At 34.8% G+C, this 22,561-nt stretch overlaps 2 protein-coding genes across 17 annotated transcripts in view; both read left to right on the forward strand.

Annotated features, from left to right (window-relative positions):
• OSBPL8 (oxysterol binding protein like 8) overlaps positions 1-22,561 on the forward strand; it is a 196,692-nt gene that overhangs the window by 144,042 nt on the left and 30,089 nt on the right. For all 16 annotated transcript variants that reach the window (XM_082418916.1, XM_082418927.1, XM_082418920.1 and 13 more), the window contains 8 exons: positions 706-909; positions 2,968-3,052; positions 4,671-4,842; positions 8,161-8,398; positions 9,009-9,193; positions 12,122-12,203; positions 12,499-12,597; positions 14,072-14,168. In XM_082418916.1, coding sequence (XP_082275042.1) covers positions 706-909; positions 2,968-3,052; positions 4,671-4,842; positions 8,161-8,398; positions 9,009-9,193; positions 12,122-12,203; positions 12,499-12,597; positions 14,072-14,168 — 1,162 coding nt within the window. The remainder of the gene's footprint in view (positions 1-705; positions 910-2,967; positions 3,053-4,670; positions 4,843-8,160; positions 8,399-9,008; positions 9,194-12,121; positions 12,204-12,498; positions 12,598-14,071; positions 14,169-22,561) is intronic.
• The window catches only part of BBS10 (Bardet-Biedl syndrome 10), a 178,724-nt gene that overhangs the window by 117,616 nt on the left and 38,547 nt on the right, over positions 1-22,561 (forward strand). The window lies entirely within an intron of this gene.

Here is a 22,561-nt window from a genome sequence, read left to right on the forward strand (position 1 = left end):
CCACTTATTTTTATTTTCTGTCATCTTAGTCACTCTATCCTCTTTATCATTCTTATCTGTAGGATGTTTGGTAGGAGTATTTTAGACTAATGCTAACTTTGAGAATGGTCTTGTAAGACCCTGACTCCCAGGAAGTTTTAGTACCTGGCTTTCACCTAAAAATAACCCCAGCACTGAAAGCTTTCCACCTTCCCCAAGGGTAGGTACAACCTCCAACCTAAAATCCTTATGGGATCTGTCATGGAAGTTCTCTTACTAAAATAGAAGTCTAGTGATAGTTTCCTTGATAGTTCAAGTAATATGGGGGTCTTCTTCGATCTTATTCTGAAAACACCTTCTGACTTATATTGGCTCTACTTACTAAGTCTTTAAGCTCCAGATCTTGGTACTAGGAAAGTATATTTTAATGGCCCCTGACCTGGCCAGGAAGGTTAGGAAAACCATTCTACTTGGTACATTATTTTGAAATTGTTGATGCAGTCTCCCACTAGAATTTAAGTTCCTCAGAAGCAGGAGTCATGCTGTTTTCACATTTATTTCCAGTGCTTGCTATTTAGTAGCTTAACAAACATACATCTAGTGAATTTAAAGTGTACACTTTATGGAAATTTTAGATTAAAATACCCTATTTGCCTCTATTTGGTTAGTATCTTGTGGAGCAGAGAAACAAAGGTTTATTTCTTAAATAAACTTATATTTTTGTAGATTCGTGGTACTCTAAAGAGCTGGACCAAATTGTGGTGTGTGTTGAAACCTGGTGTGCTACTGATCTATAAAACCCAAAAAAATGGTCAATGGGTAGGAACAGTCCTTCTGAATGCCTGTGAGATCATTGAGCGTCCATCAAAAAAGGATGGCTTTTGTTTTAAACTTTTCCATCCTTTGGAGCAGTCCATTTGGGCAGTGAAGGTAAGTAAGCACTTGTTAGATAGGTGTGAGAGGTAAAGTTGACAATCTATAAGTAGAACTGAGATAAATCAATGAATGATTAATGATTGCTGTCCTCTGCCAGAACTTATAAGTTTGTTTTTGTCTTCAATCACATTATTCCTCTTTCTGTTTCTACCCACGATGAAATGTGCACCAAAATGCTTAGTTTACCTTTAAGATCTAACTTAAAAATTTCTCCAGAAAATGCTTCCCAAATTTATATTGTACCTTATTATCTCTTGTCTGTAGGGATTGTTTGTACTGTTCTTTTACTTTGCAATTACCAGCTTTGCTTTGTGATATTGTATCCTGTTTACTGTGAGTGTTTTTCTCTTTATCAAATTGTCAGACTCCCTAGAACAGAAGCTGCCATTTATTTTGGTGGTCTTTCCTGTAGTGATGTAAATACGTGATAGGAAGCCTATAAGCAGAAGCAGTCCTACATATGTTTGAGAGGCAGCTTTCTTTGAAGATGGAGCTCTAATGCTTTTATAACTAAAAAGCATTACCGTGGTCACTCCTTGTTTTAAAAACAATCAAGAAAATAGAAATGCTCTATTTGATAAACTATTATACTAAGGAATTCTACAAGCAGTAGACAGGCAGTACATGCTAACTGAATAAATGAGTCTACCTTAAGTTTTTACAAATCGATCATTGTTTTAGTTTCTAAAGTCAGTTACACTTGAATAAAGGTTTTAGGACTCCTCCTTTAGGTAAACAACCTAATTGAGATTAGAACTAAAAGTAGCTTCAGCTTTTTAATTTGTTGGGTATTGCTTAATTAGGCAATATACATACACCTAGGAAAAGACCTGGACTTTTAACCTTTATTTCAGTAGTCTGGAATCATAGCAGGAATAAATTTAGGATTACAGAGTTAGTTTTATTCTGAGATTATATACTTCCCACAGGGGAAATAATTTAACCCATGAAACCTCTGGTATTTCTGTATCATGTCATTCTGAAGTGAAAAAAAATTACATTCAAAAATTTTTTTTATGTATATTATTTATTCTTTACTACTATTTTTAGGTATTGTAAGAATTATAATGAATTTTTAAATCGTTAAAAAATACTTTAAATGTCAAGTTATTTCATTCCAAATATTGGCGGGAGGGAAATTTGTACAATTATATGAACATCAGAATATTCTTCACAAGCAAAACCTACTTAGGACATTGTTTAAGCAGCTTAAAAGTCAATGTCTGTGATTAGGAAAGAGTAATGTTTATAAATTTTTACTTTGTGTCAGGGACTCTCTTCAGCATGTTATATGGAATCTTTTTTTAATTCTCATACCTGTAAGGAGGATACAAATTTCCCCCATTACCCAGATAAAGAGATTGAGGCCTAAAGAGGTTACTTAAGTAATTTTTCTAGTATGGAATCAAGATTGAAACCCAGGCAGTCTGACTCAAGGTCCTACTCTATACTGGTTCTAGGAACTAGACCATAAATTATAAAGCCATTTGAAAATACCCAAGGGATATTATAGGATTTGTTAAAATCATATTGATTTGTTTCTACTTTTTTCACTTTAAATGTCCATCTTTACTTCCTAATGTTTATGCTTCTTAAAATCCATTTTATTCTTTGATCTGACAACTTAAAAAATTATTTTTCCCTGGACCTAGTAAAAATTCATTTCTCTTTTTCTTGTAAGTTTCCAACTGTTTCTTTAGGTTTCCAGAAATTTAGTATTTCTTATCTAATAGTTTCTGTGGTATGGAAATTCTCTGTTAAATTAAAATTTGGTCTCATATGGGAAATTTTAGGTTTCTCTTTAATATGTGAACAATATGCAGAGATAATGCTTAAGTTCAGTTTTCTGGTAAGGAGGTAAATTTTGTGAAAGAGGAAAGCTTTCTTCAGTACTTAACATTTGCTTTCTCAAGAAGCATGAAATTAAAGCTTGTTTGTTTTTAAAATTTATAATCCATGCCTCACTTAGATTATTACAGATAATAATGAATAATATAAAGTTGAGATCTCATAATACTGTACACCATTTATTTTGTTTATTCTGCTTTTAAGGGTCCAAAAGGTGAAGCAGTTGGATCCATAACTCAGCCCTTACCTAGCAGTTATTTGATCATCCGAGCTACTTCAGAGTCAGATGGTAAATACAAATGATGGATTGGATTTTGGTCCTTATTTTTAAGGGTCACTTAAAAATATACTATATACTTTCATAGATCTATACTTTTATAGATCACTGCATTTTCCTTTGGGAAATCTGTGTTTAGTATGGAATTTGCAGCAGAGGTATTATAATCATAAATTGCCTAGAACACTAAATATATCATCAACTTGGTTCACAAATAGGGAAATCTAATAGGAAGGAAGCATTATATAATTAAGTGATAAATTAGCAGCCTGGAGTTTTCTTCTTCATCCTTTATTGACATATTAACACTTTTTTGACTTCATTAGTATTCTCTGTGGTAACTCATTAAGTTTTGTCATTTTAGAAGTGCATTTAATACTATTTATATTTTATCATTAAATATTAACATGACACTGTATACACTATTTTGTTTTTGTTTTTTTGCATAAGACATTCAAACACAAACTTCTATTCTGTACTTTATTACTTAATACTTAATTCCTGAAACAAATATAGGGAGGGTATAATTTGTATGAAAGCAAGGTAACTTTAAAACTTTAATAATTGATAATGGATTTTTTCTTCACTTTTATGTTTTATAGTGTAGACTAGCTTAGCCTAGGGAATCATGTAACCTTCTAAACTTTACTTTCACTAGATGATTATTTTTTAAATTAAAATATCATAGGCATGAGCTTTCATTATGAAAATGATTTATTTGGCTGATATTGCCACCATATCTTGAAACAAATGTATATGACTTTTAAGAGCAATTAACATTTTTTTTCTGCTAGTACTGTTCTAAATTTTAATTTAAAAAAAATAAAGTTATTGGGGGAGAGGGATAAATTGGGAGTTTGTGGATTGACATATACACACTATTATATTTACAATAGATAACCAACAAGGACATACTGTTGAGCACTGTTGAGCACAGGGAACTCTGCTCAATATTCTGTAATAACCTAAATGGGAAAAAAATTTTCAGAAAGAATAGATATATGTATATGTATAACTGGATCACTTTGCTGTGCACCTGAAACACAACATTGTAAATCAACTATAGTCGAATATAAATAAAAATTAAAATATATAGAGAGAGTCAACCACACACACAAAAAATTAAGTTATTAATGCTTCCACTAACTAATATGGCAGTTAATAACAGTATTAGACAGGCATTTTTTTGACTTAAAATTTGGGTGCTAAACCTGGGATAGATGTCCTGTCAACAACAAAATATTATTTTAGGTAGTTTGTTTATAGTAGAAACATAATCCCTTAGGTATATTTCATGTTACCTTTTTGGTACCTTCAGTTATTCTACATGTTAATGTTTGAAGCTTTTAAAAATAAAGTATACTTATTTAGATTAGATGTATTTTCTAATGCACGTTAATGCTATTTATTTACCAGTGGTTTCTAGATATTTAGAATGTAAAAAGCCCTTATTAAACTGAAAAATTGCATTAAGACATCCTGGCAGGATTTTATATTCTAATTAACTTTTACAGTGCATGTTTCTGAGAGAAATAATAGTATGTTTAAAAGTTAACAGTGTTAAATTAAGATGGATGCTAGTTTTTCTAATTTCTTGAATTATACTATTTATGAATCTGTCTTCTTCTAGGAAGGTGCTGGATGGATGCTTTGGAGTTGGCTTTGAAATGTTCTAGTCTTCTTAAACGTACAATGATCAGGGAAGGAAAGGAACATGACCTGAGCATCTCATCAGAGAGCACACATGTGACTTTGTATGGCTTATTACGTGCTAACAGTCTCCACAGTGGTGATAACTTCCAGTAAGTAGATATTGCCACTAATTTGGTGATTATTTTCGAGACTATGTTATTCACTAGGTTAGTTGGCAGGCCTAGAATTTTTGTATTGTATCTAGGATTGAAACTTAGCTGTCTTTAAACCCCTATGGCCTGGTTTAAAATTTGTTGAGTTGCTATAGTGAGGTGTAGAAAGTTATTTCCTTGATTCCAGCTAATATGAATTACTTGTTCTTTCCTAAATACAACCATGCTAACTACCTTGTCTTTGTGCCTGGTGTTCCCTCAATTAAGAATGACCTCTAGTCCTCCTTGCTCTTTTCTTCCATCATACTCCTGTGTTTTCTTCAAGGCCAATCTCAATCTCAAATATTATATCATATGCGAAGCCTTTCTTTGCCTCATAAAAATGAGATGTAATCCGTCCTTCTACTGTTGTTCTATAGCACTTTTTTGTTTTTTCTATAATGGACTTGACTTATTCTACCTGGTATTTGTGGAATTCTCCTATTATATTGTGTTTCAAATTGGAACTGTATCCTATTTGTGGGGGATTTTTTTCCCCTGAAGCATTCATTGTAGTTAGTACTAAAAAAAATTTTCTTCAAGGAAACGAAGGTTGAGGTTCAGATCTCTTCTGTTGCTTTGCAGGAAAAATAGACTTCCCCTTTTCCTCCCTGGCCTCAACCCTCAGCTTCTCTGCAGCCACTTATTTCTGTCAGCATTGAGGTTACCCTCCTCAAAGTTAGACTGCTTCTCTCCTCGCTTCCCTGTAAGCTGAGATGAACTTTTTTTTTTTTCTATCCTTTTGTTTGACTCTTTTTCTTTACTCGCTTTTAAAACTGCCAAAAATAAATAAATAAATAAAACCACCATTACCTTATCTTTTACATCCTTTCTTTGCAGATCTATAATCTGGAGCTTTATTTTATCCTAGTGTAGGAGTCTGAATGGGATAGGATGAGCAGGAGGGAGGTGCACCTGATATAGGAATGGGTTTTTGTTGGGGCCTTTTCCCCTGGTGTTATAGAATACCAGGTAATCCTTAAATGCTCTTATTTGGGGATCTTAAAATTCATCTGCTTCACATATTTATTCATTAAAAAATTTTGAGTCTCTTTTCTGTGTAAGATACCATACACTTTTCTTTGTAATTCACCACATTGTGAATAGGAAAATGAATCAGATATGATCCTAAATTTGAATCCAGTATAACAGTTTACTAGCTATGTAATCCTAGAGAGATGTTTTGTTTTGTTTTGCTTGAAAGTGATAAAATGCCAGGCACCTATAAATAGTAGGAGGAAAAGAATGACATAAACAACCAAAGGAGAGATGTCTTAGGGTAATATAGGATCAGGATAATTTAGAGGATGAAAACATAATATCCAGCTAGGGAATCAGGGAGAGGATCAATATAACAGATTTTACCATTAAGTAGAATCAACATTTCAACACGTTCATGTGGATATATGACAGAAAATGAGCTAGGAACTGATGATGCAGAGATGAGGAAGGATGGGAGCCTACCTTCGAGACTTAGAATCTCCTTGGATGTAAGAGACAGGAAATGGGTAAAGTTAAAAAGAGATTACCAACTTTTAAGCCTGAGTGACTGGGAAGATGATAAAAATTTAAAAAAAAAATTTTTTTAAAGGACCATATTTGGGAGATAGTATATTAAATATTGGACATGTTGAGGATGCAGTGGTCTCAGTATATATAGATGTGGTCAACCAAGCATTTAAAAACATGAATCTGAAGCTTATTCTTGCATGCGTGGGAAATCATCAAACAGAAATCATCAAATAGAAATGATGAAGTCTTGCAACTGGACTGGTTGCCAAAGGGGAGAAAGAGAAAATAAAAACCAGATTGTGAGGGATTAAGGAGAGACTAGATGGTAAGAAAGCAAAGACAGCAATTTTAGACTACGTTTTTAAAAATATACGATTGTAAAGGAAAAAAAAGAAAAGTATTCTAAAAAATGTATTTCTGTTAGAAGTTCTCTGATTAAAATCCAAACATAAGAAGATTTTGGAAAAATAGAGACTAAAAGAGAATCAAATAGGACTACTCTGCTCTGTTAAACTTATCTCAGCATTGTTAAAATGTCAGTTATTATATATAACGGCACCATGTATTCACTTGTAAAGTACTTTACAAATTTTTTATACCAAACGAAACCCACAGATACTTTCTTAAATGAGAAATTTCTAAAAAAATTTTTGATTCTGGAAGTGACTTTTTAAAAAAAATTGTTTCCTTTTTGTGCAGATTAGTAACCCTTGTCTTGTAAGTAAGAATAAGGTTGGGTATGGCAGCTTAACAATTTTAGGCCATAGGTTCATTTCCTTAAGCTGAAATTTCCATTTCCAGTTCTCCATGGATTTTTTTTTTCAATGTTAAGCCTATCCAGTTTTAGTTTGTTTGTTTTTTTTTCTTTCGGCTGCGTTGGGTCTTTGTTGCTGCGCGCGGGCCTTCTCTAGTTGTGGTGAGCGGGGGCTGGCTACTCTTGGTTGTGGTGCACGGGCTTCTCATTGTGGCGGCCTCTCTTGTTGCGGAGCACGGGCTCTAGACGCGCAGTCTTCAGTGGTTGCAGAGCGCGGGCTCTAGGGTGCAGGCTCAGTAGTTGTGGCAGGGGCTCAGTAGTTGTGGCTCGCGGGCTCTAGAATGCAGGCTCAGTAGTTGTGGCGCATAGGCTTCATTGCTCTGCAGCATGTGGGATCTTCTCGAACCAGGGATCAAACCCATGTCCCCTGCATTGACAGGCAGATTTCTAACCACTGTGCCACCAGGGAAGTCCTCAGTCCAGTACTAAATCGATATAATTACCTTATACATTTCTCCTTTTATTTTTGGACTTATTATGAGTGACTTTGGAGACGTTTACAGGTAGAAAATCATAATTAATTTGTGTTCACTTGAGAATCTAGTGGTCTTGGCTTGAAGTTTTTCTTTAGACCAGAAGTGATAGGTTGATTCAAGTGATGATGTTTGTAAAACTAAGAAAAAAATCTAGCAAGAAATAGTCTAAAATTTTGCTTTTGGAAAATTTTAGACCTAAAGGATAGAGAAGCAAAGAGCTCAGAGTGTCATCTTTTAACATTTTCCAGGTTTTAGTTTAATTTCTCTGTGCCTCCATTTATTCATCTGTGAAGTGAGAGTAATAATTTTACTTATAGGGCTATTGTATGATTAAATGAGTTAAATTATATAAAACACTTAGAATGGTACCCTGCACATAGTAAATTCTCAGTAAGTGTTACGTATCCTTCTTATTTATAAATTAAATATTCTTAACCTCCTTTATCCTCCCTCCTAATAATTCTTTCTCTTAAGGTTAAATGATAGTGAAATTGAACGACAGCATTTTAAGGACCAAGATATGTATTCTGATAAATCTGATAAAGAAAATGATCAAGAGCATGATGAGTCTGACAATGAGGTGATGGGGAAAAGTGAAGAAAGTGACACAGATACATCAGAAAGGCAAGATGACTCATACATTGAACCTGAGCCGGTTGAGCCTTTAAAGGAGACTACCTACACTGAACAGAGCCATGAAGAACTCGGAGAGGTAACAGTCTGTGATTTTCAGAGATTTTGGTTTTCTAATTCTTGGAAATTTACAGATGAAATTGAAGATATTTGTATGACCTATTGCTTATTTTCCTGAAAGAGAATAGTATTTATATAATACCTATTTTATTTTAAAAGTTGCATACATATGAATATATCAAGATTTATAAACAATTAAACACATATACTCACACAAATACCAATATATTCTATTAAATTTAGAGTTTACATCTTCTTCAGGTTTGCTTTTGAAATAAGATACTCCTTGATGTTATTGCCAGGTACAAAGTAAATTGTAGGGAAACATGAATTTATAACTTTCTTGTTATTGCTAATGCATAGAAGTAAACATAGTATAAAATAATAGAGTATAATGTTTTTTGTAATGGATTCTTTGTATATATCATTCACTTTAGTGTCTCTTGTGACTACCCTTTTACTAAATTTTATAGGTGTTGACTTATTACCTAATGGGTTATTTTCACATTTTAAGATTGCTTGGAATAGTCTTAGAGAAAATTCATATTTTCAGTATTAGCTGTCTTATCTACATATTTATGTGTCCAAAATAAATATAGCATTTCAGTATTTTTTGTTAATTGCTAAAGGCAGGTGAGGCTTCTCAAACAGAAACTGTGTCAGAAGAAAACAAAAGCCTAATCTGGACACTACTGAAACAAGTCCGTCCTGGCATGGACCTATCCAGGGTGGTTCTGCCTACATTTATTTTGGAACCCCGTTCTTTCCTGGATAAACTTTCAGATTACTACTATCATGCAGATTTCCTATCTGAGTAAGTAAATTCTCATTTCTTAAAATAAAAGATACTTCATGGTTTTCGAGTTTTTCAGAGTGCTGATTTCAGTGGTAATGCTGTACCAAAATCAGGCTCAAATGAGATACCACTCTCTCTTCTCCACCATTTCTATAGTTGACCTTAATAAGAAGCAGGTTTAATACTTTGCTGTAATGTTTCCGTTTATGAGGTCAGATGGAGAAATCACAAGCTTGAGGAAGACAGGAATTCTGCCCCTGCCTTGACAGCACTGCCATCACAGGCTCCCTGACCTGTGCGTTGACCTAACACAGGGAGAGCTGGTTGGCATTCTTTGCTCTCCCCACACCTAAGTGCTCCTTCAGGTCCCCGTCCTGGGGCTTCTGCTTTCGTTTGTGCTTATCCTCTCTGCATGCAGTGAGGCATGTGCAGCTTATCACAACTGGGACATCCTACTAATTGCTGGCACATGGCATAAATCCCCACTCTCATCTTTGCTTTTCTTCCTGCCAGCTGATCCTGGGAGTAATTCCGAAGAAGGCAGGCATAAAGGAGGTGGAGGAGGAGCTGCCTACCTCTTTCCCAGCAGTTTCTTGGAGAATCATACTTTTCCAGGTTTCACTTGCTGCCCCCATTCCAGCAGCAGTTTCAAGGCGCTGTGTTTTCTAAGATACTAGGTTCTGGCCCTGTGACCTGATTTTTAGATTCTGCATTCATACCTGTATTCAGTTTATTAGTTGCATTATTAGTCTACTAGTTGCATTAATGAACATTGCAAAAAAAAAACAAAAAAAACAAGCTGATTCAAAGGATAATTTGTAAACTGTGGGAGAGTTTTGCAAATTAAGTCATAAATGAAGTGTTAAGCTCCCTAAAATAAAAAGGGCTCTTTTTATTTTAGTGAATGAAAATAAATTCTTAGTGAATGAAAATGATCAATAACCTAATAGAAAAAGGAGTGGAGGAAATGACCAAGCAGTTTAAAAATGAAGTAATAAAAATAGTCCTTAAACGTGTAAACTTCACTTAAAATAAGAAAAGTGCAAATTCAAACCATAATAAGATCTATTTTCCATCCATCACTTTGACCAAAAATCTAAACGCTTTTATACCCCAGTTCTGTTTTATACCCCAGTTCTGCTTTCTTTTATCTATCTAGAAATTTATTTCCCTCAGAATATGAGGCAGGTTCCTATGAATCACGGTAAGATCTTGAGAGATGACCATTTTCCCAAATTGAAAGGTTGCACTTCTGGCAACACACACTGTTGCCAAGGTTGTGTGGCACTCATAGACTGCTGCTGGGTCACACAAACTAGCACAGTGCATTAGAAAGGCATCTGGCAGTATCTACCAAAATTATAAATGCATTCAATCCTTTGTTCCAGTAATCCTGTTTCTGGGAATATCTCCTACAGATACAACTCCACATGTACAAAATGACATATATACAAAATTGTTGCAGCAGGGTTTGGAATAGCAAAAGGTTAGATAACTCAAGTGTCCAGCCACAGTTGACTGGTTAAGTAATGTATGGTACATCCACACTAAGGAAGAACTCTATAAACTGATTTGGAGGGATCTTCAGGACTGTGTGTGTGTGTGTGTGTGTGTGTGTGTAAAAAAGCAAGGTACAGAAGAATGCATTTAGTTTGTTCCCCTTTTTTTTAAGAAAAAGACTACATATCTGGGACTTCCCTGGTGGCACAGTGGTTAAGAATCCGCCTGCCAGTGCAGAGGATACGGGTTCGATCCCTGGTCCAGGAAGATCCCACATGCCCCAGAGCAACTAAGCCTGTGAGCCACAACTACTGAGCCTGCGCTCGAGAGCCCACGAGCCACAACTACTGAGCCCCCGTGCTGCAGCTACTGAAGTCCGTGCGCTTAAAGCCCGTGCTCCGCAACAAGAGAAGCCATCGCACTGAGAAGCCCACTCACCACAATGAAGACCCAACACAGCCAAAGAAAAATAAGAAAAAAAAAAAGACTACATATTTATATTTGCTTCTTTATACTTCAAGAAAACTATATAAAAAGAAGCAGCTAGGGACTTCCCTGGCAGTCCAGTGGTTAATACTCTGCGCTTCCACTGCAGGGGGCGCAGGTTAGATCCCTGGTTGATCCCTGGTCAGGGCACTAAGATCCCATATGCCGCGTGGTGCGGCCAAAAAAAAAAAAAGCAGCTAAAAAAAAAAGTTACCTATGGGAGGTTAAGTAGGAAGAGTATGGAGAGATGGGGCAATAGCAAGACTGTATACTTCTTTATATTGCTTTGAGTTTTGAACTGTGCATTCTACAGACATGTAAAACTGTAAATAAATTGTGTAGTAAGAGAATTTAAACCAAGAAGAGAGCAATCAGAGGAATGTTAACTCCCGAAAAGTTCAGTATTTTCAACTTGGCACAGTTGTCGGCAAGCCTAGGCCTAGCCTCTTCCATCTCACACTTCATCTTCAAAAATCACCACATTGGACCTTCAGATGTGCTTGAAGGGAGTAATATAAATAAATTGTCATATATATATATATATATATATATAAATTTCTCAGAATTCATCTGAAAAACACAATCAGTGTTTTGCAATGTTCATAGCATTAGCAGAAGGGCAAGGGGACAGGTGAGTCATGGCTTTTGAAAATGCCTCTTTTAAAATGAAAATTATTCTTTGATTATCTGTTATATTGGTACAATTCACTCTGGAAAATCAGTTGGTAGCACATAGGGGAGGTTGAAGGCTAAAGATGGGGTTAAAAATGGGGAGAAAAGTAACCAGATTATGAAAAATGATTCTTGCAAACTGATTTATATGGTTGTTTTTGCCATCTGTTTTGAAAATGAATTATGCTTTCCAATCATATCTCATATTCAATTGTTGACTTGATTAATATGAGGGAGAATTTGTGATATATTCTGTAAAATTTTTGCATATATCATTTTGTTTTTTAGGGCTGCTCTTGAAGAAAATCCTTATTTCCGTTTGAAGAAAGTAGTAAAATGGTATTTGTCAGGATTCTATAAAAAGCCAAAGGTAATGTTTGTTTTACTTTCTATAGCCTTACATGTGTTCTTTATTCTTTATGTTATCTTTAGATTATTTATTAATAATTGCATTGCAGGGCCTCTTTCAGTTAGCAGAATTGCAAAATACTTGGTTATTTAGACCTGTATTATGATTGAAGTCATTTAATTTTATTTCGTGTTACTACTGGGAAATTTTATAAGGATAGTTCGCAGGTGATACAGTTAAGCCTGTCTTGACTGGTTTAAGTTAGTACTTTGAATCTTCCATATTTATAATTTGAAACTTATATGTTTTTTACTAGGGACTGAAGAAACCTTATAATCCTATACTTGGTGAGACTTTCCGTTGTTTGTGGATTCATCCCAGAACAAACAGCAAAACTTTTTATATTGCTGAACAGGTATTAGAAATGCATGTTATAGAAATAAAACTGATTTGGAAGTTATTCAGATTTTTTTATAGAAAATGTTAACTCAGTAAACTCACTGTTGATTATAACCTTTCTTATTAGCGAACATTTGGTAAGATTTTAACCTCTTAGTACTGACTACTACTAAATACCATACTCTTAAGTTACATACTCTCTTACAGTCATGGAATCCTACGATAAAAAATAAATCTTTATTTTTCTTGCTCTGCCCCCGCCCCTTTTTTTTGGACCAGATACTTCAGTGGTTCCCCAGTTCCTAAATCAAATTTACACCCATTTCTCTGACATTCAGGGTCCTCCATATCTTTCTAAATTTATCTCAAATTACGTGCCTTTTTAAGCCCTCCACAGTTGTCAAATCTGTGCATTCACGATTAGATAACCTGATATTGCACTTTTTGCCTCATTATTTTTAAATTTAATTCTCCCACCCTGTTATTTCTTCCCAGCTATTCTTCATCTAAACAAATCCTGACCTGCTTACCTTTCATATACAGAGTGTAAGGAGGATGAGAAGACTATGTGTTATTTGAAAAACCTTCCTCTTCCCAAGAGATTTTGATATACTCCTCAGATTGAAACCACTTATCTGTATTAATTTTTTTAAATTAATGATTATACTGTCTTGTATTTTAGTTCACTATAATTCTTCACTAAGTTGAGAAGCTTGAGAAGCGTTTGATTTTAGTTTTGTCTCATTTCAGAAAACATGATGTATACATTTTGCAATATTAATTATTAAAATATTTGTTAAAGCTTTTGTTAGTTTCCTACAGTCTATTCAGTAATCTACATGAAGAATAGCCACTGTATTAGTTATTCATTGCTATATAACAAATTCAAAACTTAATGGCTTAAGGCAAAAAACATTTATTATCTCATGCAGTGATGTTCAGGAATCTGAGAACTGTTTAGCTGGGTGGTCTGGCTCGGGATCTCTCCTGAGGTTGAGGTCAAGATGTCAGCCAGCTTTGCAATCATCTGAAGGCTTACCTGGGCTGGAGGATTCTGCTTCCAAGCTCATCACATGGCTTTTGACAAGAGAACTCAGTTCCTTGTCACATGGGCCTCTCCATAGAGTTGTTCGTAACATGGAAGCTGGCCTTTCAGAGCTAATGATCTTCGAGAGAGAGACACACACACACCAAGGTACATGCTGCATTATAACCTAATTTCAGAAGTGATATACTATTACTTCCACACAAACTAACTTTGGTACAGTGTAAGAGAAGCTCACCTTACGGTGTGAACACCAGGAGGTAGGTTTCCTTGAGATACATCTTGGAGATTGGTTACTACAATCATCAATATTTAATTTTACTACTTACCAAATGTTTCTTTTAATTCATTATTAGAGTATGCTTTTAAGACTTGAACTTTTGATAATATCACAATAATATGCTTATATTATTATATTTTAATGTATTTTTCCTGTATTCAATAGGTGTCCCATCATCCACCAATATCTGCCTTTTATGTTAGTAACCGAAAAGATGGATTTTGCCTTAGTGGTAGTATCCTGGCTAAGTCCAAGTTCTATGGTGAGTTTACCCGTGTCTCAATCTATATGCTTTTCTGGGAGGTAATATTTCCTGGTGAGCTTTTATACAGACAATGTCTTGAGCTGTTTTCAGCAAGGAATTTATATGTAATTTTATCATTTTTACTTGGATAATGACCTTCCTTTTCCTTTTGTTTTTCTTTGCTCATTCATAAATAGAGGTATGACTCATGTTATGTAAGTGTTCATCACGTACGTGTAAATTTACCACAAACACCACTTATCAAAAGACAGAATAATGATTGCCCACTACAGCTAACCATTTTAGGCCGTAATTTTTTTTTTTTTTTTTTTTTTTGCCTTTAGCTCTACTAAGGTTTTTAGTTTCATCTCAAAGTACTTAAGGGCTTGATCTTTTTATTTAGTCTTTGAAAAGAGGAGAAAGACTCCAAATACAGTTAGAATACTTAGTCCAGGGTCAGTCAGTAATGATATTTAACCTTGGATCAAGTAACATACTAACAAAAACTTTTTTAAGTACAAGGGAAAATAAATATGTACAGTAGGAAACCTTAATCTAAAATCTGTGACAATTCAGACAAACAGATCATCCCTTGATGCTTGCTTTGTTTGGGTTTTGGTTTTGATTTTTTTGCCTAGTTTTATATTGTGCTTGTTTCAGAGGGTGATCATTTTCTTCTGAAGGTTACGTATATTTGGGTTATTCCCTCCCTACTGAACCCTCCATCCCTCCATGCCCCTACCCTCACTATAGTTTAAATGGCTTTTGTGAATGTGTGTTCTACCCTTGTAGAATTTTTATTGAATACCAGGTACATAGCTCACTTTCTGCGATTACTTCAGCAGCTGGCCTTCTTTTTTCTATGTTATAGTACATACAGTTGTGTATATCAGAACTATCTGTTCCTTTATAGTTTGAAAGAATTTACTAAATTCAAACTTTGTAGGGACAATTTTTTGGTAACTTCCTCATTTCTTCTTTGGTTATTGACTTGCCCATATAGAAACTTCTTGCTAGGAGAGTTTGATAGTTTATATTGTTTTAGGAATTAGTTCATTTTCTTGAATCTAAATTAAGTTAAATTTAATGACATCTGGGTAGAGTATATTCCTCTTAAGTAGTCTCTTGACATTTTGACGTACTAAATTATCAGTTTTTCCTTTGATGGTTTTTGCTTTTGATGTCACGATTAGAAAACGCTTTCTCACTTCAGCTTATATAATAATTCGCTTACATGTTCTCATACTTTTATGCTTTCACTGCTCTTTAGTTTGCCTGAAATTTATTTCTTTGTATATAGTGTGTATGAAGTGAAGCAAGATCACAACTTTCTCTTCCCAAAAGCCAATAAATTTTCTCAGTATTTGGTTTATTTATCACTGGTTTTTAATGCCACTATTTTCTATCTCAAGGGCTATCTTCTCAGATCTATGGATCTGTTTTTTCTTGTACCACTAATTTTTGCCCTAAGAACCATTCATTTTTAAATGGCTTTCTGATATTCTGCAAAGCAGATAAAATATAGGTACTTAGCCACTTTGCTGTGGGTTGAATAATTTATCATCATTTGGGAGAACTGCTCTTGTTTTTCAAACAGTATGCATAAACCATCAATTTCATAATCAGAGTATCAGTTAAAATTTTGGAATCCTGAATCCCAATCTTGACTTACCAAATCAAAATCACTGGGCTCAAGTATATACTTTTTTTATATAAATTTATTTATATTATTTATTTTATTTTTGGTTGCGTTGGCTCTTTGCTGCTGCACGTGGGCTTTTCTCTAGTTGTGGCGAGCGGGGGCTACTCTTTGTTGTGGCGCGTGGGCTTCTCACTGTGGTGGCCTCTCTTGTTGCATAGCACAGACTCTAGGCACACAGGCTTCAGTAGTTGCAGCACACGGGCTCAGTAGTTGTGGCTCGTGGGCTCTAGAGCGCAGGCTCAGTAGTTGTGGTGCATGGGCTTAGTTGCTCTGCGGTATGTGGGATCTTCCCGGACCAGGGCTTGAACCCCTGTCCCCTGCATTGGCAGGCGGATTCTTAACCACTGCGCCACCAGAGAAGCCCAAGAATATACATTTTTACAATCTCCTCAGGTAATTCTAATGTGCACTAAAATTTGAAATGGCTTATGATATAATGTTAAGTGAAAAGCAGAGTACATATATGCTCTGAGTCTACTCTGCTTTAAAACATGTATACATTCATATATAGGAAAAAAAGATGCAAGGAATTATATCAAGATTTCATGATTAACCTGAATGATGGAATTATGGGTAATTATCGTTGGATTTTTCAACTTTCCCACAAAGAGCAAGTATTTCCTTTAAAATAAGAGAACATTCAGTTATTTTAAGATATAGTATGGTTATGAATACTATATAATAAGAGAGAAATGATTTTATGGTATACCAATACATGTATAAAGTTGGATACAAAAATCTATGTGGTTTTATGTTAAAAATGTATGTGGACAACAATGTCTGAATAAGGTCCTACTAGACCAGTCCTTCTCCTCTAGACATCTGGCCCTAATACAGAAAGCAGCTATTAATACGTGAAAACATTCAAGAGAGAGCAATTGCAGGCCAATTCAGTGGGAAGTCCACAGTCATAGAACAGAAATTACAGAATGAATCCTCGTTTCCATGACTTTCAGCCTCAGGTCAGGTACAGTTAGCAGGGTAAACTGGTAGAAACATTGCAGCCTTTCTGACCTGGGGAACCAAACACTAAATTTGGAGAAACTGTGGCCACTAGACAGAGAACAGGAACCTGAAAAGGAAAAGAGCCAGAGAGGGGATCCCAAATTCTCTCTGCCTACCTCTCTGGCTAAATCCAGAACAAAACTGCCACCCAAAAAAACCCCAAAGTTCGTAATTTGAGTCCAACCGAATAATTGCATGCTAAGACAAAAGAACAACTTTCATTGGAGAAAAATAATAGAATTCAGAGTCTCTACAGCTCAACATTTATAATGTCCAGAATCAAATCCAAAATTTACCTAACTTAAAGACCCAGGAAAATGGAACATATTCTCAAAGGAAAAGAAAATCAACTGAGACAAACCCCAGGATATACTGTTGGAAGTAGCACACAAGGATTTTTAAGTGGCTAAAATAAGTGCCCTTAAATAAGTAAAAGAAAATATGGTCACAGTGAATGAAAAAATTGTACAGCTTAGAAGAAAAGTAGAAATAGATATATTTCAAAAATTAAATAGAAATTCTAGAACTGAAAAATTCAGTATTTTAAATTAAAAATTCATAGAGTGAACTTTACAGCAGAATGGAGATGATAGAGAAGAAAATAAGTGAACTTGTAAATAGATAAATAGAAATCCAATGTGGAAAACACAGAGAAAAATTATTTTAAAAGATGAACAGAGCCTCAGATATCTGTTGTATAATATCACATGGCCTAACACATGTATTACTGGAGTCCCAGAAGGGGAGAGAACATGGAACAGGAAAAAAATGAGTTGATGATGCTCAACATCACTAATCGTTAGAGAAATGCAAATCAAAACTACAGTGAGGTATCACCTCACACCGGTCAGAATAGCCATCATCAAAAAATCTACAGACAATAAATGCTGGAGAGGGTGTGGAGAAAGGGAACCCTCTTGCACTGTTGGTGGGAATGTAAATTGATACAGCCACTATGGAGAACAGTATGGAGGTTCCTTAAAAAACTAAAAACAGAACTACCATACAACCCAGCAATCCCACTACTGGTCATATACCCTGAGAAAACCGTAATTCAAAAAGAGTCATGTACCACAATGTTCATTGCAGCTCTATTTACAATAGCCAGGACATGGGACAACCTAAGTGTCCATCGACAGATGAATGGATAAAGAAGATGTGGCACATGTATACAATGGAATATTACTCCACCATAAAAAGAAGCAAAATTGAGTTATTTGTAATGAGATGGATGGACCTAGAGTCTGTCATACAGAGTGAAGTAAGTCAGAAAGAGAACAACAAATACCATATGGTAACACACACATATGGAATCTAAAAAAAAAAAAAAAAAAAACTTGGTTCTGAAGAAACTAGGGGCAGAACAGGAATAAAGACGCAGACGTAGAGAATGGACTTGAGGACACGGGGAGGGGGAAGGGTAAGCTGGGACGAAGTGAGAGAGTGGCATGGACATATATACACTACCAAATGTAAAATAGATAGCTAGTGGGAAGCAGCCGCATAGCACAGGGAGATCAGCTCTGTGCTTTGTGACCACCTAGAGGGGTGGGATAAGGAGGGTGGGAAGGAGATGCAACAGGAAGGAGATATGGGGATATATGTATATGTATAGCTGATTCACTTTGTTATAAAGCAGACACTAACACTCCATTGTAAAGCAATTATACTCCAATAAAGATGTTAAAAAAAAAAAAATGAGTTGATGTAAAAGTTTTCCAAATTTAACGAAAGGTATAAATTCATACATTCAAGATGCTCAAAGAATACCAAGCAGAATAAACATTAAGATGGCTAAACCAATGCATGCAGGATCTTGGTTCCCCAACCAGGGATCGAGCCCATGCCCCCTGTAGTGGAAGTGCAGTGTTAACCACTGGACCACCAGGGAAGTTCCCAACTCCCACTTCTTTAACTTCAAGTTCTAGAAAACTGGTGGAGTGGGAATCCACCAATGTCCTAGAGAAGGCAATACAGGGAATTTCCTGGCAGTCTAGTGGTTAGGAAAAAAAAAATGGCTAAGCCAAGACACAATGTACTCAAACTATTTAAAGCCAAAGATCAAAGACAAATCTTGAAAACAAAAAGAGAAAAGCAATATAATACATTCAGGGAAATAATGATTCTGTAATGGCCAACTTCTTATTAGAATCTGTGAAGAACTCAGGAAAATGGAACATCTCTATAGTGTTGAAAGAAAATATTCTTCAAGAATAACGTCATTTTCAGATAAAATAAAACTAAAAGAATTTGTTGCCAGAAGAGTCATACCACAAGAAAAGCTAAAGTTCTTCAAGCTAAAGGTAAATGATACTAGATAAAAACTCAGATCCTCAGAATGGACAGAAGATTGTAAGAAATTATAAGTAGTAAATACAAAAGACATTTTTTCTTACCTTTTCCTCTCAATTTGTTTATAATATATATTACTGTTCAAAACAAAAAATGTTAACATTGTCTTGTGAATTTTATAGCATATGCAGATATAACTATAGCATAAAGGCTTAAAGGAGAGTAGACATACAGATTGCACAGTTTCTACATTTTATAAAAGTGGTTAATTTAATTGTAAGTGGCATGTGAAATTTTAAAGATAAATATTTGTAATCCCTAAAGCACTGGTCCTCAACTCTGGGGCCCAGGAGACATTTGGCAATGGCCAGAGACATTTTGCTTTTCCAGTTGGTATATCCAGTAGGTTGAGGCCAGGGATGCTGCTAAATATCCTACAATGCACAGGACAACCCACCACAACAAAGAATTATCCAGCCCAAAATAGCAGTAGTGCCACTGTTGAGAAGCGCTATTTTAGAGCATGTGCGTGTGCACATGAGCATACACACATCCACACAATAATGACAAGGATAAGTAAAAAGGCAATAAGATTACTGAAATGAAATTCTAAAAAAAAAATTCAAATTATTTTTTAAAGTAGCAGGAAAGCTTGATCAAGGAATAAAAATCAGAGAGGAACAATAGAAAATACACAGTAACATGGCAGATAAAAAAACCCGTCGTAATTATATCAGTGTTAATGGTCAAAATAATCCAATTTAAAGACAGATTGTCAGATTGAATAAAACAGCAAGGATAGATCCACTTTAAGTGTAAAGACACAAATAGGTTGAAAGTAAACGGATAGAAAAAATTAAAAGCTAAACTATGCGAACATTAAGTTCAAGTATGATTGAGTGGCTATATTAATAAAATTTTAAGACAAAAAGTATTAACAGAGATAAAAAAAGGAGTTATTTCATAATGATAAAAGGTTTAGTACATCAAGGAGGCATAATAATCACAATTGTATATCTAATCATAGAACCTCAAAACACATGAAGCAAAAACAGAATTAAGGGGAGAAATAGGCAATTCTAAAATCATATTTAGATTAACACTGTCTCCTCAGCAGATGGTAAGACAACTAAATGAAATATAAGCAAAGACATATAGACCTGAAAAACACTATCTACACCTTACCTTAATTGTTATTTCTAGAACATTACAGGCAACAGTTACAGAATACACATTGTATTCAAGTACACATATGGTTTTTCACTGGTATAGATAACATGTTTGACCATAAAACAACTCTCCATAAATTTAAAAAGATGGAAATCATACAGAATATGTTCTGCAACCTTAATGAAATAGAATTAGAAATAAATAAGATATCGAGGTAAACTCCAAATATTTAGAAATTAAATAACACACTTCTAAATAATTCGTGGGCCAAAGAAGAAATCACAAGAGAAATTAGAAAATATTTAAGACTAGATGATATGAAAATACAGCATATCAAAATTTGTGGGATACAGCAGAAGGGGTGCTTAGAGGGAGATTTATAACTTTAAATTAGAAAAAAAGAAAGAACCAAATCAGTGATCTAACTTTTTACCCTATGAAGTTAGAAAAAGCTAATTAAATTTCAAGTAGGTAGAAGGAAGGAAATAATAATGAGCAGACATCAGTGTAGAAAGTGGACAAACAATTGAGAAAATCAGGGAACCCAAGAGTTGATTTTAGACTGATCAAAATAAAGAATACAAATCAGGAATAAAATGAGCAGAATCACTACGGATCCTACAGACACTGAAAGGATGATAAAGAAATATTATGGATAATTTTATGACAATAAATTTGACAGCTTGGATGAAACAGGCAAATCCCTTAAAAAACACAAATTACCAAAACCGACCCAAGAAGAAATGTAACATTATAATAGCCTTAAATAAGTGAAAGAAATTGAATTAGTAATTTTAAGTCTTCCTTCAAAGATATAGTCCAGGGCTTCCCTGGTGGCACAGTGGTTAAGAATCCGCCTGCCAATGCAGGGGACATGGGTTCGAGCCCTGGTCCGGGAGGATCCCACATGCCGCAGAACAACTAAGCCCATGCACCACAACTACTGAGCCTGCGCTCTAGAGCCCGCGAGCCACAACTACTGAGCCCGTGTGCCACAACTACTGAAGCTCGCACGCCTAGAGCCCATGCTCCGCAACAAGAGAAGCCACCGCGATGAGAAGCAGGCGCACTGCAACAAAGAGTAGTCCCCGCTCACTGCAACTAGAGAAAGCCCACACACAGCAACAAAGACCTAATGCTGCCAAAAATAAATAAATTAATTTTAAAAAAAATTATAAAAATGATATAGTCCAGGCCCAGATATTTTGAGTTCTTGTAAATATTTAAGGAAGAAATAATACCAATTCTGTACAGCTTCTTACAGAAGATAGAAGAGGAGGAAACACTTTTCAGCTATTTTATGAGGCCAGCATTACACTAATCCCCAAACCAGACATTATCAGAAAACTGTAGATCAATATCTTTCTTGAATATACCTGCAAAAATCCTTAACAAATTAGTAACAAACCAATATATATAAATGGTAATACACACACATAATTGGATATCTAAAAATGATATATGTCATGATCAATATATTTAAAAGATAATATATCATGATCAAGTGGGGTGTATCTCAAATGCAAGGTTGGCATGTCATCTGAAAATCAATCAGTGTAATTCATATTAATAGAATAAAGGAAAATCATATCATTTTAATAGGTTCAGAAAAAGCATTTGACAACATTCAATACCCATTCATGATAAAAGCTCTCAACAAACTAGGACTAGATTAAAGGTATCTATGAAAAATAAATAGCCAACTTAATACTCTTATGTTGAAAATAGAATAATTTTTACTTAAGATCAGGTACAAGGCAAGCATATTCACTCTCACCACTTCTGTATGAAATTCTGTTAGAAGTCCTAGCCAATGCAGTAGGCAAGTTAAAGGACAAGCATACAGATTAGAAAGGAAGAAGTTAAACCACATACATACCTGATCTATATAGAAAATCCTCAAAAATATACCACCATACTACTAGAACTAATGAGTGAATTTCATAAGGTTGTAGGATACATGATCAAAATACAAAAATCAATTGTATTTCTATATACTAGAAATGAACACTTGCAGAATGAAATTTAAAAAACAACTCTGATTACAATAGTATCTTAAAAATAAAATATTTAAGAGTAAATTTAATGAAAGATATATAAGACCTGTAGACTGAGAACTACAAAACATTGCTGAGGAAAATTAAAGAAGACAAGTAAATGGAGAGATATACTATGTTCATACATTAGATTTTTCAGTATTGTTAAAGTGGTATGAAATGATACAATAACATGGATGAATCTG

This window comes from Balaenoptera physalus (genome assembly GCF_965194825.1).
Source record: "Balaenoptera physalus genome assembly, chromosome: 13".
NCBI lineage: Eukaryota > Metazoa > Chordata > Mammalia > Artiodactyla > Balaenopteridae > Balaenoptera > Balaenoptera physalus.